This window comes from Manacus vitellinus, unplaced genomic scaffold (assembly GCF_001715985.3).
Source record: "Manacus vitellinus isolate BGI_N305 unplaced genomic scaffold, ASM171598v3 scaffold_125_pilon, whole genome shotgun sequence".
Taxonomy (NCBI): domain Eukaryota; kingdom Metazoa; phylum Chordata; class Aves; order Passeriformes; family Pipridae; genus Manacus; species Manacus vitellinus.
Window position 1 is genome coordinate 62,212 of NW_021938926.1, and position 14,968 is coordinate 77,179.

Here is a 14,968-nt window from a genome sequence, read left to right on the forward strand (position 1 = left end):
GAAGAGAAACAGATAAACAGGGCAGGACCTAAGCAACACCACGCAAACTTCTGGAAAGTTTGGGCTTGCAGCTCAGACCCAGATCTAGAAAAAGTTTGACTCTGCTTTCGGAGGGTTGTTTTCCATCTCTGTGCACACGGATTTTGTTCCCAAGCCCAGTGGAGCCGGTGGTGTTGCACACACTTCCACAATGCTTAAAAGATACACTGCAGGCACCGTAGCAAAAATCCAACAGGAAGGGGGGTGGGGGCTAAAACCAGAAAACAAAAAAACAGGGGAAAAGCTACCTGGAGAGCCTGAGGGACGAGGAGAAAGACAACATTCTGAATAGAGAAGAGACATTGTAACGCATGTGCAACTCACAGTTGTGGTGGTGGTGATCTCCTCCGTTACAACCTTCAGCGTGTCCACCACTGAGATGTACCCCAGGCGCCTGGCGATGGCTAAGGCAGTGTTCCCATTCTGAAGGGAGAGCAGAGGGGGGAGAGCGCTGAGAGGGAGGACTGTGATGTGAACCAATGAGCTCACGCTCCGCGCTGCATGAGCCAGCATTTCCATCCAAAACAAGGCACAGCCTAGGAAAAAATCGCTGCTTTTTTACCGTTACATCTGACTCTGCCTTTGTAACTTCTTTTAAGACTATAGCCCCGGTCGCCATGGTAACACAACACACTTACATCTGCCAGATAGTCCAAATACTAAAGGCTGTATGGTTTAACCCTTCAGGGCTCAAATCTCACTGGACAGCACGTGTCTTGCCTGCAGAAGTTTCTGTTTTGTTTTGCATAAACGTCAGAAATAGTCTTCTAAAACACAGGAAGTTTTTTTAAATGTTACAGTTTCGCTCCCAGTTTAAACTGTTAAACCTTTATCAGATATAATTCCTTCCCCAGGGAATAAAAGATTACAGCTATGTTGTCCGCATACACTTCTATTCCTTCATATAACAAAAATGCATCTCCAATAAAAGTACACAAAAGCTCACGACCTAACAAACACAAAACACGAAAGGCTTGAGGGGGAGGAATTATTTTCCATTTAAATACAACTATGTGCAGTTTGAATGCTCGTAATACATAGACGTGATCCATCAAATGCACATCAAAATGATAACTGAGTAAGTGTTTTGGCTTATTTATCCTCATTTTACCACCTGAAACACTGGCAGTCCATGTTCCTCATGGCACTCAACCTGGGGAGGGGAGTAAGGGATGTGATCCATGGTTCTTCGTAAAGAGCTCTACACAGAATTTTTCCATGTTGTTTTGCACTGAACCAAGGGACAACATCCTGGCCTGCTGGGGAATCACGGAATGTCACTGTACCGCTCTTTGCACTGAAATGATTTCTCTTGTGACCCCACTGTGCAGGATATCAGCCTGAGGGCTTCTCTCTACTTCAGTACTGGCTTTAGTTATCTGTAATTTAAATTCTGCTGTATTAGTCTAGCTCAGCAGCCCTGCAGCAACACAAGGGTTTGTGGATTAGCAGCACAAAATTGAACAGATTAGCATCTTCGCAGCACAAATAATCTGACTGCTACTGTCATTTGCAACCCACTCCCATCTTCCACTGGCAGATGTCTCAGGTAGAAACTCTCTCTTATCTTAAGCCAGAGGTTGCTATGTGTGGACAAGAACAGATCCAGTACCTGAGGAACCACGTAAATTGTGTAACACACATCCTTAAGACTCTGCTTGGACTTGGGTTAAGTAGCCACAATCTGACGACTGAAATCAAGTCAAGAGATGTTTGGCTGAACATGCCAAATAGTGCCTACAGCCCCAGAAGGTGACTACAGTGGTCTGTCACCTGATGACCTGATGCACAAACTGGTATTGTGGATAACTTCACCCAGGATTACTCAACATGATGGTTCCAGGACCCAACAAGGCGCCAGTGCTGATTTAAAAACACGTGCGCTACATACACGCAGAAAGCTGAGCTGCTCTGGGGAATGACACGAGTTTTGGACACTCTGGTTGCATTTTAATGATTACCCAATTAGAGGTGACTAATAACAACATCAACGTGAAATGGGACAGTCGCATTCCTGGCTGACTGTGGGGAAGGAGCTGTGCCAGAAGTTCCTGATGGTCTTTGAGGAGGCATTAACATCTGTGAACTCAGCAAGAACCTGAAACGGATCCAGCGGAGAGAGGGACACAAACGTGGGCCTAAATTTTCAAAAAAGCCCAGGTTCTGAACTGCCCACAATTTTTATGGAAAATTCCTCATGGAGATATCAATTTACAGACAGAGGGGAACTGAACAAGGCCAGCACAGCCAGTTGTGGCCAGCCCGACCCTGCAGCTCAGAAATGCGTTTCTCCCCCTCACGTTTAGCTCAGTGCACAGTTAGATCAGATCTGCACTACCTTAAGAGGATAAGGAAAAGCAGAGGAAGCGACATTTACACATCTGACAACCAGCTGTACGAGGAACACTTTCCCCAGAACAACAACTTGCTCTCAAGCCTTAAGAAAGGAAAGGAAAGAACTGTCCAGGGAATAAGTTCCCACTGGCAGGTCACAGACTTACCGTGGTGATGGCGTTGGGCTTGGCCCCGTGCTGGAGCAGGACATTGATGATGTGAGTGTGACCTTGCTGAGCAGCTTGGTGAAGAGGGGTGTACCCGTTCTGTTGACAAGCAAAACAAACAAACAAAGAGCAACAAGCAGCAGTAATTAGATTAGAAACTTCACTTTGCTTCCTTCTGCTCCTTTTGAGACGTTTCAAACATAAATTATGCCATCGATTGACCCAAAGATGACAAACCTTCAGTAACAATAGTTTTCCTTCCCCAGATTAATGAAAATATAAAGGATTATAATATTTTTATTCAGAAATCATCTTTACCTCACAAAGACATTTCTCCCTCATTTCCTAAATCAGAGGGAGGAACAGTGAGGAAGAGCAAAGTTAAAGTGGCAAGTTAAGGGTACAGAATCATAGCTGAGGCAGAGAACATTCAACTTGCTCTCACATCTTTGTTTTCAACAGAAGCCCCAAGATTTGCCTTTAAAATATCTGAGCCAATTAAAAAGGTGCATCAATTTCACCAGAAGTGGTTAGAGCCTATTTGCTTTTTAAAAGGTTAACAACATATACGTACTAAAAATGTCAATCAACTTTAGCTTCGCCTTCAAAAGGTTGGACCAAGCTGTAATGACACTTAAATAAACCCACGTAGACAGTGCCTGTATTAATAAACACTCTTAAGTCCATACATTTCTCTGCTCCAGTGGTTCATTCTAATGTCACACAAGACAGAAACACAGCCCAAGTGTGCTGCAGCTGGCTGATCTGAGACAGTATTGTGAAAGTCCAGTCAGGCAATTCATTTACAAAATTAGTTGCAATTGGCTTTGAAAGCAGGCAGAGAAGAAACTGGAAGGAAACACCAAGTTGATCTCACTGTACACTTACATAAAGCCTGGGGGCAGGCTCTGAAAGACAAGCTCTGAGAGGTACCTCTGTTGCAAACCAACAGATGCAAGTAATGCTTTGCACTGCCAATTAAACAGTGATAGTTCAGAACTGCTACAGTTCTTACTGTGAGTGCATGGACTGCTAGGAATCCGAAGGAGGATTTACTTTAGGTTCTAGTGCAAAGTAAATTCACTGTCTGTACTTCAGTATTAGGGCAGTCCTTCAAAACTGGAATTCAGCCCTACTATTTTTCACAAAGCTTCACGTAGGCTTTCCCTAGTTAAAGCCCAAGCTGTAACAGAGGTTACTTAGTCTTTAACATGTCTATCCTGAATGCAGCCAGGACGGATTTGCTCTTTAAACTGACTCCACAGTGCCAGCTGACAGACTGCCAGTATTTTTATCGGTCCCCAGGTGTGAGATTTTGGAGAAGCGCTGCCTCACACAAACTTGCTGACTTTAATGAAATTATTATAAATAAGTGAAATACCTGGGTAAACGGAATCAGAATCTGCCCCAGTGGCCCCTTAAAAATAGAGAGAGACCTAATACTAAAGATGCAAGTTTGTCTGTCCCTTGAGCTAGCCTCTAAATACCTCGGCTGAATGTCTTGGCAGCTATACTTTGGATCCTTCTAGTGTCTGTTTTATTAATTCTCATCAGCTGTTTTTCTAGCGGTGTTGCCTTTCCTTTTGAAATACCTGGGTTTTGCCCACTGATTTTGGGTGATCCCATGAGGGATGCCCCAGAATCTTTATTATTTGGCTTATTCTTACCACACTGAGCTGTGGCCACGGTGATGAAGTAAGTGCTACTTGGAGAAATAAGTCCATCCCATAGGTCACAGCTGGGGACACAGGAGCTGGGCAGAGGGACCAGCAGAATACAAGCCAGTGATTTTGGTGGGATCTTAAAAATATTATCAGTGGGGCTGCTTCCTGTCAATCCCAAGACATCCAGCCTGAAGCTGGTAGCCAGCTCTAACAAAGCTGCAGCCCCACAGCTCCTGAGTTAGCCTTCTTTTTCTGATAAGGGTGATGGGATGATATCTGGGATGCCACACACGGTTGGCATCACCAGAACCTCTCTGTATATTCTCAGGAGATGCACAATTCTTGCTACAAAATGCATCCCATTCAGGTGTGCCCACCTGTTTATCCAAGGAGAAAGGGCTGAAGGCAGTGAGCTTTGTTCAAACTTTGCAGTCAGGCCCATTTCAGCATAACTGGTCAGTACCAGCATATCCAGATTCCCCTCAAAAATCCCCAAACCCTCCTTCAGGAAACCACATTTCCTCACCACAGCTGCTTCCTCTCCCAGAGTCATACCACCCACGCCTTGAACAGCAGGAATTTTTCCCACTCTTCCCCCAGCAGACTGGAGAGAACCTGGCATCACCCTCCAAGTGCCTGAATTGTTACTTACTGGTTTGACAGCACACTGGTGTAAAGCATGTGTAAATGAGATCAGAAACAAACTTGCATTTGTTAGCTTGCAAGTAACAGGAAAAAGAAAAAAAAAAACAATAAAATGGATTCTCCCAAGTCATTTTTTCATACACCCATAGAGTTATCTGACTTTTCTTTCTTGAACACCACACAGTGAGATGGAGCAGGGGGAAGTCATCCTACTACAGTCACAGATATGTTGACACCTCCCATGCCATGGTTATAGCTTCCAAGTGAAAAGGCACCCGTGGCATGTCCTCAGAGTGCTGGGTTACCACCTTCATAATAAGGAGCAAAACCAAAGTAATGAGAAACTCTTTACCTTTGTTTTAGCATTGACATTTGCTCCGTGCTTGAGGAGAAAATTCACCATTTTGATGTTTCCATAGTGACAGGCCACAATTAAAGGTGTGTAACCAAGCTACAAGAAGAGAACAAAGAAGTAAAACTGCAAGCTCAGTGGAACATTCCTTGGACAAGGGTAGCATCCTTTGTGCTGGAGACAGCAGCCACTCCCTGATTTACCTTTGTCTGAGCATCCTGGTTTGCACCATGTTTGGTGAGTATTTCAGCTACATTCACTTTATCCTCTTGAGCTGCAAGGTGTAAGGATGTCAGTCCAGCCTAGAGGTGGGATATACAAAATGAATAAATAAATAGACAGAAATAAAAAAACCCCCTACTTTACATGAGGAACAAAATCCAGACTTTGCCATTTTCTCATCTTTAAAACACGAACAGGTCTGAACTACAGCTTCTGAGTATGGGTGGTGTTTTTAAACAAAGTGGAGCTGATGTTGCTCCTGTTCCAGCTCCAAAGCAGTTACATCTCCATAACCATAGAGGAAAACTTTCAGGCATCAATGCTCACGCTCGGGTTTTCTACAATAATGTCATTTGGGAAGCTGAGGAGCCCATTAATAAATTAGGGAAGCGCATTCACTGTGCTTCCCACTCCTCAGACAGGAAAGGGAACCTTGACAACTGCAGGCACGAGTCAGAATGAAGACCTTAATTCCAGAAATAGATCCCATTCAAAGATGCCAAGGGAAAGGATGCAGCCTCTAACTGAAAGCTCACTGTGATCACGCACACAGCACTTTCACATGAACAAGTCACCAAACAAATTTTGTGTAAGAAATGAAAATCACCTTGTTCCTCTTAGCAGAACACATTAATTCCAGACAAGGAGAGCCTTCTATTCTGATCTGTATGAGCAAAAGCTGCAGGCTTTTCATCTTAAGTAAGTAAGATTTACATATATCCCTGGATAAATCCAGTGACCTATGAAGATCTACAATAATGGGGTTTTTTTGAGGAACTTGTTTTCTATGAAAAAGCTGTAAGGTACAATTATAAAAAAAAAATAAAACTGAAAGGTCCCACTTAGGATTTTTCTCAGTCTCAATTCCAGTAATAATGTTGTCCTGTTATTTGCCAGACACTGTCAATTTCTTCCCTGGGAAAAAAAACTGAAGGATAAACACATGAGGAAAAAAGACTTTGCTGGTCAGACCACAGCTCTCAGGTTTTGATGCATGTTGATAAATCTGCCCATGGACCCACAAAGTCCAGAATTTCACATTCCTCTTCCTCTCCATCTCATGTAGAACTACATGCAAAACACTTGAGAGATGGCAAGGATGCAGCACAACAAAAATACTGCAGCCCTGCCTTACTGAATGCTCAGAAACAATATTCTCTTGGTCTGCCTTTCCATCTGAGCCAGGTGTTACACAGGTTTCCTCTGGGCACAGCAAACAGCCACAGCTCCTCCTGTGCATTACCCACCAGAGCTATTAATTACATGACACAAGTTAACTGGTCAGTTATTTTCCAGTCCTAGACACCCTCTCCTCATTTTTACTGTTCACCCACCTGTTGTCACTCCTGCAGACTCACCAACAGAGAGGATTCCTGGCAGTGTATCATCATTCCTGCACTGCACTTAGCATCTTACCGGATATTCCCACCCACGGTACTTTGCCTCTGGCTGTGAGTTACCTTAGTTGCCACATGGATGTTGGATCCTTTCTCCAAAAGCAAGGTCGCCATGTCAGCGTGACCTTCTTGGGAGGCCAAATGAAGCGGGGTGACTCCCTGCTTGGTCAAAATGTTGGTCTCAGCCCCGTAGTTCAACAGAGTGGTGGCTATCTGCATCTGATTTTTCTTGGCAGCAATATGCAGAGGGGTGTATCCGTTCTAACACCAGCCAGGAGACAAAAGGAGAATAAAGTTAACACAACAGCCACGCAAGCCTAAGAAGTCAGGCACCATAAAGCAGGATTATTTGATGTTACCCTCATTATTAGAGAAGAGAGTTCATTAAATTTTCAAGGCCAGACATGTCCCACATAGCCCCACTGTTGTGCTGCTTTGTCCATCTGTTATTTTCGCTGCCTAAACTAGAACAAAGCCAGCCCTCGCCAGGGTGGGCAGGACCGTTCCACGGATACCTTCAAAATTATCCTGAGTTTGACACCTACATTTTGTGTAACCTATGTTGCAAATAATCACTTCTGACTGATGAGTGACATCCCCCATGATGACTGATGGATGCACACTCTCCATCGCATTATGCTTTTTCAGAGCACGTGGGTAGAGATGTGTTTGCATATGGAATTTTGATGTGTGTGTCAGTCACTGGCTGGAAACAGCAAAGGGAAAGAATGTTTCTGCAATCAAATTAACCATTTAAGCACAGCAGAACGGCATTTGCTGGCAATAAGACAACCTCCTAATTGATTTATTACACACCATGGGGGCAATTTGACTAAAGCTGTGCTGGGGCAGAGTCCTCTGAGGGCTCCCCTCAGGGTCCCCTCACCTACACAGTGATACCAGGACACCCCACTCCTAACCCTGTGAAATGAATGCCCTGTGTCAGAACACACATTTCTAATATTGCACAACAGTGAAGTGACTTCCAGCTGTGAATAAAGCTGTGGTGGGGCTGAGTCCCCTCAGGGTCCCCTCGCCTACACAGCAATACCATGATACGGACACTGCTCCAAATCCTGGAATGGATTCCCAGTGTATGTGGTCAGAATACACATTGTTAATATTGCACAAGCAGTGAAGTGACTTCCAGCTGGGAATAAAGTTGTGGCGGGGCTGGGTCCCCTCGGTGTCCCCTCAGGGCTCCCCTCACCTAACACGATGATACTATGGCACCTCTCCTAAGCCTGGAGTGAGTTCTCTGGGTTTGTGGTCAGAATATACCATCATCATCATCATCATCATAATCAGCTTTGGCCATACTGATCATCATCATTGGTCTACCCTGGCCTCCAGCTGGGAGACACAGAGACACGCTACTCATAACGCTGCTGCTTCTTTTGAGAACACACGCAAGACCACTCTTGAGGAGCAAAGACAACCCAGAAAGAGCCGTGCCTTGCCAATACCGCCTGAGGAGACATTCCTCTGCGCCTTTCGCGACCGGACTTGTCTATCTCACACTGGCCTTTTCAGCCAGCAAGCGCGGGTAGAGTCCTTCTCAAATCGCCGTTCCCGAAGCCTAGCCATGACGACGATGATGATGATGAAGTGACTCCTGGCTGTGCCCAAAGCCTTGGCAGGGCTGTGTCCCCGCAGGGCTCCCCTCACGGGTGCGGGTGTGGCCGTGCTCACCTTGGCGGTGGCGTGAGGCGACGCGCCCTTCTCCAGCAGCAGCAGCGCCACCTTCTGGTTGTCGTAGTGCGCGGCCACGTGCAGCGGCGTGAGCCCGTTCTGCAACGGCGGTTACGGCGTTAGCGGCGGGGCCGCCAGGGGGCGTTACGGGGGGCGTTAGGCGCTGAGGGGACGCGGCGGCGGGGAGAGAGGGATCGGGATCGGGATCGGGACGGGGGGGAAAAGGGGGAATCGGGATGGAGGGCAAGGCAGCCCGGCGCGTTAGCAGGGAGAAGCCGTGGAGCGGGCGAACCAGGGCGGCAGGCTCAGGGTTCCGTCGCCCCCGCCCCGTGAGGGAAATTTGCACACAGCAATCACCCCCCACCCCGTGAGGGAAATTGGCACCAGGGCGGCAGGCACAGGTTTCTGTCACCCCCGCCCCGTGAGGGCAATTTTGCCCCTGTGTTTTATCTGCTTTGGGCAGCTTGATGGAACCGGCACTAGATGAGCCACAGAAACAGCGTGCCCCCGTGGAGCCGAACCTACCACCCTGGGGGAACGCGAGCCCGCCGCGCCAAAGCAGCCCCAGCCTCCGCGGTGTGCCTGCCCGCACACCTAAGGAGGAATAACCCAGCTCTCTTTCCCACCAGTACCTTGCCAGCGGAATCGGGACAGGCACGACGCTGCAGCAGGAGCTTCGCCACTTCCAGGCTCCCGTATTTGGCTGCCACGTGCAACGGTGTGAATCCCTTCTGAAAAATTCCGGGAGATAAAAGGCAGATGGTTTGCGTCAAAGGTCACGCTGACATCTCACTTTTAAGAACTATGTACTAAGCACTTATTCTTCAACCTATATTCCTGCTCTCAGAATCGACAGCCATACCTAGAAAGAGCAGCATATCTCAAAAGAAACACAAGAAAATACTTCTCCTTTTGTTATTCTTTCATACCTACGTGCTGTCAGGCTGGCAGACATTTCATCTGATACACACACTGCGTGGGGGCAATGCAGGCACTACTTCAAATGTACACCCCAAACCAGCTGCACCTCTTCTGTTTCATGATGACAAGCTTTAGAAATATTTCCTGTATCAGTTGTTGCCAGTAACAATGAAACACCGACTAAATTCGGGGAGAAAAGCTCCAAACTTCACATTCCTCTATTAGGGTTCGTTGAAAAATTATTTGTATTTGGACTCAAGTGTCTATACAGTCACTAAGTTCTCCAGCTAAAAAAAAACCCTGCTCTTTGCCTCTTTTAATTTAAAAACTGACAGGGAAAATTCATGGATGAATGACAGTAGGTGGCAGCCTGCACTGCTGCCCGACAGGAATTTTGGGAAGCTACGACGACCTATTTGCCTGGCACATAAGTGATGTTTAATGTTTATTATCATTGTCATTTAGTTCCATTAATCCCACCTCAAAAAGAGTTTATATTGGGAAATCTCAAACGTTTTAACAGTTCATGTATCACAGGTCTGTAGAGATATTACCTAGTGGGTTGCATCTTCTATTCATAATTATAGAATGTTCCTGCAATACTAATTGCCATTAAGCAATATGGGAAATTAGGAAAGTATTTAGTGTATTTTTAGCCATTCTAATGTGATCTAACAGCTGGATAAAAGGAGAACAGCAAGCATTCCCAGTAATCTGTGGACCATAATATGAAAATTGCTGGTTTAGTCTTCTAAACCCTGTTGTTCAAAAACATGTTTTAAGTTCCAGCTGCAAAACCAAGGGTACGTCAATAAATAGTGAGAATTACGTGATTCTCACTTATCACATGCTTTAAATTTGGGAAAGCTATCTTGGTATACAATTCTTTTCACAGCTATCTGTTCTCTTATGTGTTCATCGATCTGTTAGGAAGGTATTGGTAAACATTTTTGGCTAAAAAACCCAACAACGATTCTGCAGAGTCTTTTATAACCCCAGACAAAATGGCCAGTTGTGTCACAAGACATCTCATTTATAGAACCACCAAAAATAGATTCAGCATTGAATGCAACTAGACAGATGCTGACCTGGATGTTTTGGGAAAACTAAAGAAACAGAGCAGAATTATTTTACTAGTTAAGTAAACATGGTACTGAAGAATAAGGAGGCCTGTTCATAAAAAATGTGTCACTGCCGTTCACTTTTCCTTTTTGAAACTTTTGTCCAAAAAATCCCTACCCAGAGGACAACAGGAAAGAGAAAAACAAGGATATTTTCAAACCCGTTTGGACCGCGCGCTTACCAAGATCTGCATTTTGCTTCAGTGGGAACCAAACCCAATTTTAGAGGGCAGCAAAATAAGCTGTAAATTTGATTAGCATGATACATTACTCCAGCCTGTTGGATGGCTGTTGATTAAGAACAAAGCAAACCACTCAAACTAGCCCGATTTCTCAGTGTGAAAAAGACACAGAGGTGGAATGTTTTGCCTTACTTTGGTGGACATGGAGTGGGAGGCGCCTGCCTCGAGGAGCACGGAGGCGACGTCGACCTGGCCCTCCCTGGCGGAGATGTGCAGGGGCGTGTACCCGTTGGTGGTGGCGGCGTCGGGGTGGGCCATGTGCTGCAGCAGCAGCTGCACGATCTCCGTCTTACCCAGGCGAGAGGCGATGTGCAGCGGGGTCTGTTCTTCCTACAACTCAAATCAAGCGGATAATCAGCACAGGTAGAACCGCCCCGGACGCCACGTCCTGGCGCTGATGCCCGCACGCTCATCTGTGCGTTTGTCTTGTGGAGTCATAGGAAGGGATAATGCAAAACATGACAGTAACAGAGGAGAGGGTGGCGACGAGTGACTGCCTGAACTCCTCTGCTTCTGCCAGAGGAACCCCAGTAAGCAGAACACCTACCCTGGCTCGGGCATCAACCAGGGCCCCGTTCCTCAGGAGGCAGCGAACTACTTCCACCTGCCCGGCACGTGCCGCCATGTGCAGCGCAGTCTCTCCACGCTGCAGAAAAAGCAAAAGCATTTCAGTGTCCTAATCCCCCATGAAGAAACAGAGCTCTGACAGCGTAACTCCCACCCATGACAACTCGTGCAGAGACCCGCCTTCCTGCCAGCTGAGACTCTGGCTTCAGCCCCAGCAAGGGTAGCTCAGGATGGGGTGTGAATACATGTTGCTGGGCCTGGGTATGCTTTGGATTGCAAGCTGGGAGATCCCAGATAAGTATCATCTCGACTACAGAGGGTCAAAACAAACCTCCTGGCTCAGTGAAAATTCTGCCACATAAGTTTCCCCTGGTCACATATGTTCCTCAGCTTTCTGTGTAGCAGCGCATCAGCTCACGTGCCTCACAGGAGATAAGAGCACACCGAGCCTTTCCCTCTCAGGGGATTGCAAGGCACATGAGCCTCACGATGGAAGGGGCTGTTTTTCCAGATGGTCCCTTCCTGCTCGCTGTGTGTGGAGCTGGCAGCATTAAAAGGCCTTGCAATGGCTGAACACAACCGAGCCAGTACATGAAATGTGTAAAATCTGTGCTCAGCAGCAAGGCTCTGTCTCCCAGCTAGGGAATCAGTCTTGCCTCAAGCCTTTTGTAGCCCACAGAATTTGCAGGAGAATATGAAATTTTGGAAAGCTGACCGGCGTGATATGGAATTTCAGGTCAGGAACATTCAAAGCATTCTTTGTCACAGGTTTGCAAAGAAACACCGAAAATGAGTATTCCTTGGCAATGGCACTTCTAGCTTAATTTTGCACTGCTCTTTGAGTGCAGTGTCCTAAACTGGACCGAAACGGTCCTTGTGCAGCTCGTCAGCATCTGGTACATCAGGTACTGGGACAGTTCCACAACCAGGAGCTCTGTATTTATCTGTCATGTCGTGAGAACACAGCAGGGCTGATCCTTCCTTTGTGTTAATTGTTCATTTTTCTTACACTCGAGCTGGAGAATGTCCTGTTGTAAGGCCTTTAGCCCCTCGACTATCAATTAAACTGCAACTGCCAAAACGAACACTCTGGTCAAGATCTTTTACATCAGAATGGGAATCATGTCTTCTTGTCCTTGGTCTAGATGTAGGGAAAGAAGCAGCCTGAGCTTGCCTGCTCTCATGAACTTCTAATTACAGCAAACCCTCTTCACCAGGAGTTGATTTGTCATTAACACTGTATTTAATATAAATTAACATAGCTGTGATTAGTAAGTAGGCAGCAAACAAAATCCCACAGCCTTGGCTATAAATCTTAATAATTTCATCTGCATAAACTTTACTACCTGAAGAACGAGCTGTTTAAAATGTGAATAAGGTTTACATTTCACACACTCTAAAGATCAAATTTCTACAAGGACCCTTTTGAGCTTGAATTAGCAAAGCAATTTAGTCTTTGGAAATAGTAATTCAACAGGGATCCCCAGCTTACTAAGTGAAAGCCAAGACACCTGCACAGCAGAAATTGTAAAGTGTTAAACTTTGCACACAAATGACCAGTAACACAATACTTTTAATTGCTTCCACAAGCATTTCTTGTTGGCTTTCATACCATCAATAAAGTTATTATATAAAAGACTGCTTCTATAAAAAAGTATGAGAAGTCTGTTCTAATGAGTCACATAAACAACTCTGTGTGCTCAACACTTTTACTGCGTCCCATATCAGGTTCTTCTGAGAAAAACTAATGAGTCCAGCTTTTGTTGTTGGGAATATTTACCTATAAAACCTTATTTACTGGTAAAAGGTTGCTCTCAAAGTACTAATGGTCCTGAGTTGAATATTTGTTTAAACTGACAAATTCAAACAGTAAAATACCTACGAAATACAGCTCAGAAAACTATAACGTTCTTTTTATTGTTATTCTGCTTGGTAACAAAGCTGTTGGTATACAAATACTTATTTCTATGGTAAGTCAGGTTCTGCGTTTTGTGTTACCTCCCAAAGGTCACATTTTCTAGATTTAATCACCACTTCATGGACTTTCCTGTCCAAGAGGAACATCTTGATTTTCACAGTTCTCCTTTTTCTTCATTTGTTGGGTTTTAAGCATTTTTGTGCCCTTTCAGTGACAGAAATGACACAATTTCATGGCAGCCAGCGAAGCTACTCAGGCAGAAACTACAGCCATTTGGAGTCAATTTTCACCCTTCAGAATGGAAACACAGGCTTTGTGGGATTTAGCCTATAATCCATTTTGGATGTATTTGGTAAGCTTTGTCCGTTTCTAAGGAAAACTTTACCTACTCAAGCACTGCTGGAGAACACATGAAACCACAGATGGCTCATAATACCACATACAGTCACCATTTCCCCCTCTGCACCAAGAGATTAATTTCTCCTAAAATGCAACGAAGTCCTAAAATATCATTAAAATGTGACCTTTGGTTGAGCTCCATGATAGGCCAGAGACTGGAGGAACTACATGGATGATTCTAGTCAAAGCCATACTCACAATGTTAGTGACATCGGGAGAGGCTCCGTTCTGCAGCAGAAGGAGGACTATGTTCAAGTGGCCCATAAATGCAGCCACGTGTATTGGTGTGAGGCCCGACTGCGAAACAAAGCAAGAGCAGTTTTACTCCCCTGCACGGGCGTAGGGAAGGGGCTTCTTTCTTTAAATAAAATACAAGTGAGGCGTGACAGGAGAGACAGAGAGGCGAAAAAAAAAAAACAAAACAAAAAAGAAACAAAAAGGGCGAGAGAGATGGAATGTTTCTTCAGGACACGAAACATTTTTTCTACCTCTGTTATAGCCTGGATTGAAGCCCCATATTTCACCAGGAGTTCCATGACTTTGATGCGATTTTTCTTGCAGGCAATGTGCAGTGGAGTAAAACCATTCTGTGCGAAAGACAGTCATGTTAGTCGGAAACATGCAGCTACACTTCCCACACAGCTCCGCGCCGGCACGCCGGGAGCAGAAGGGTTAGAGTACCAGAAGCGACTGCTCTCTAAGCACGACAGGTTACAGATGAATTACAGACATCTCCCAGCGTCTGAGGCAGAACAAAGCAGTGCTGCTGTGCTCTTCTCAGGGCAGTGGAGACAAACTGAGCTTCCACCTCCAAAACCAGATACAGATACAGCCCATCCTGACTTCCAAGTGTATGTGTGCAGATGTCTGCATATGGTTCCCCAGGGAGAACATATATGTCCATTAAGGAGGCCTTACAGTGCTTCCCAAGAGTGCCTACCAAAAGGGAAATATTAACAAATTATAGTGATTACTTTGGAATCAGTGCCTTTATGAAGCATTTTCTATACCTCTCTAGGAGAATCGCAGAATCCCCAAATGGTTTGGGTTGGAAGGGACTTTAAAGTTCACCCTGTTCCAACCACTGGCAGGGACACCTCCCACTAGCCCAGGTTGCTCCAAGCCCCATCCATCCTGGCCTTAGACACTTCTAGGGATGGGGCAGCCCCAGCTTCTCTGGGCAACCTGTGCCAGAGCCTCGCCATCCTCACAGGGAAGAATTTTTTTTTCCTAACATCTAATCTAAACCTACTCTCTTTCACTTTAAAGCCATTTAAACTGAGAGACA

The 14,968-nt window shown here is 45.5% G+C and overlaps 1 protein-coding gene across 6 annotated transcripts in view; it reads right to left on the reverse strand.

Moving 5' to 3' along the window:
• Positions 1–14,968, reverse strand: part of ANK2 (ankyrin 2) — a 142,135-nt gene that overhangs the window by 62,104 nt on the left and 65,063 nt on the right. For all 6 annotated transcript variants that reach the window (XM_029965930.1, XM_029965932.1, XM_029965933.1 and 3 more), the window contains exons 12-22: positions 14,169–14,267; positions 13,879–13,977; positions 11,344–11,442; positions 10,929–11,126; positions 9,145–9,243; positions 8,513–8,611; positions 6,884–7,081; positions 5,405–5,503; positions 5,202–5,300; positions 2,541–2,639; positions 364–462 (exon numbers count right to left, since the gene is read on the reverse strand). In XM_029965930.1, the coding sequence (XP_029821790.1) occupies positions 364–462; positions 2,541–2,639; positions 5,202–5,300; positions 5,405–5,503; positions 6,884–7,081; positions 8,513–8,611; positions 9,145–9,243; positions 10,929–11,126; positions 11,344–11,442; positions 13,879–13,977; positions 14,169–14,267 (1,287 nt within the window). The remainder of the gene's footprint in view (positions 1–363; positions 463–2,540; positions 2,640–5,201; positions 5,301–5,404; positions 5,504–6,883; positions 7,082–8,512; positions 8,612–9,144; positions 9,244–10,928; positions 11,127–11,343; positions 11,443–13,878; positions 13,978–14,168; positions 14,268–14,968) is intronic.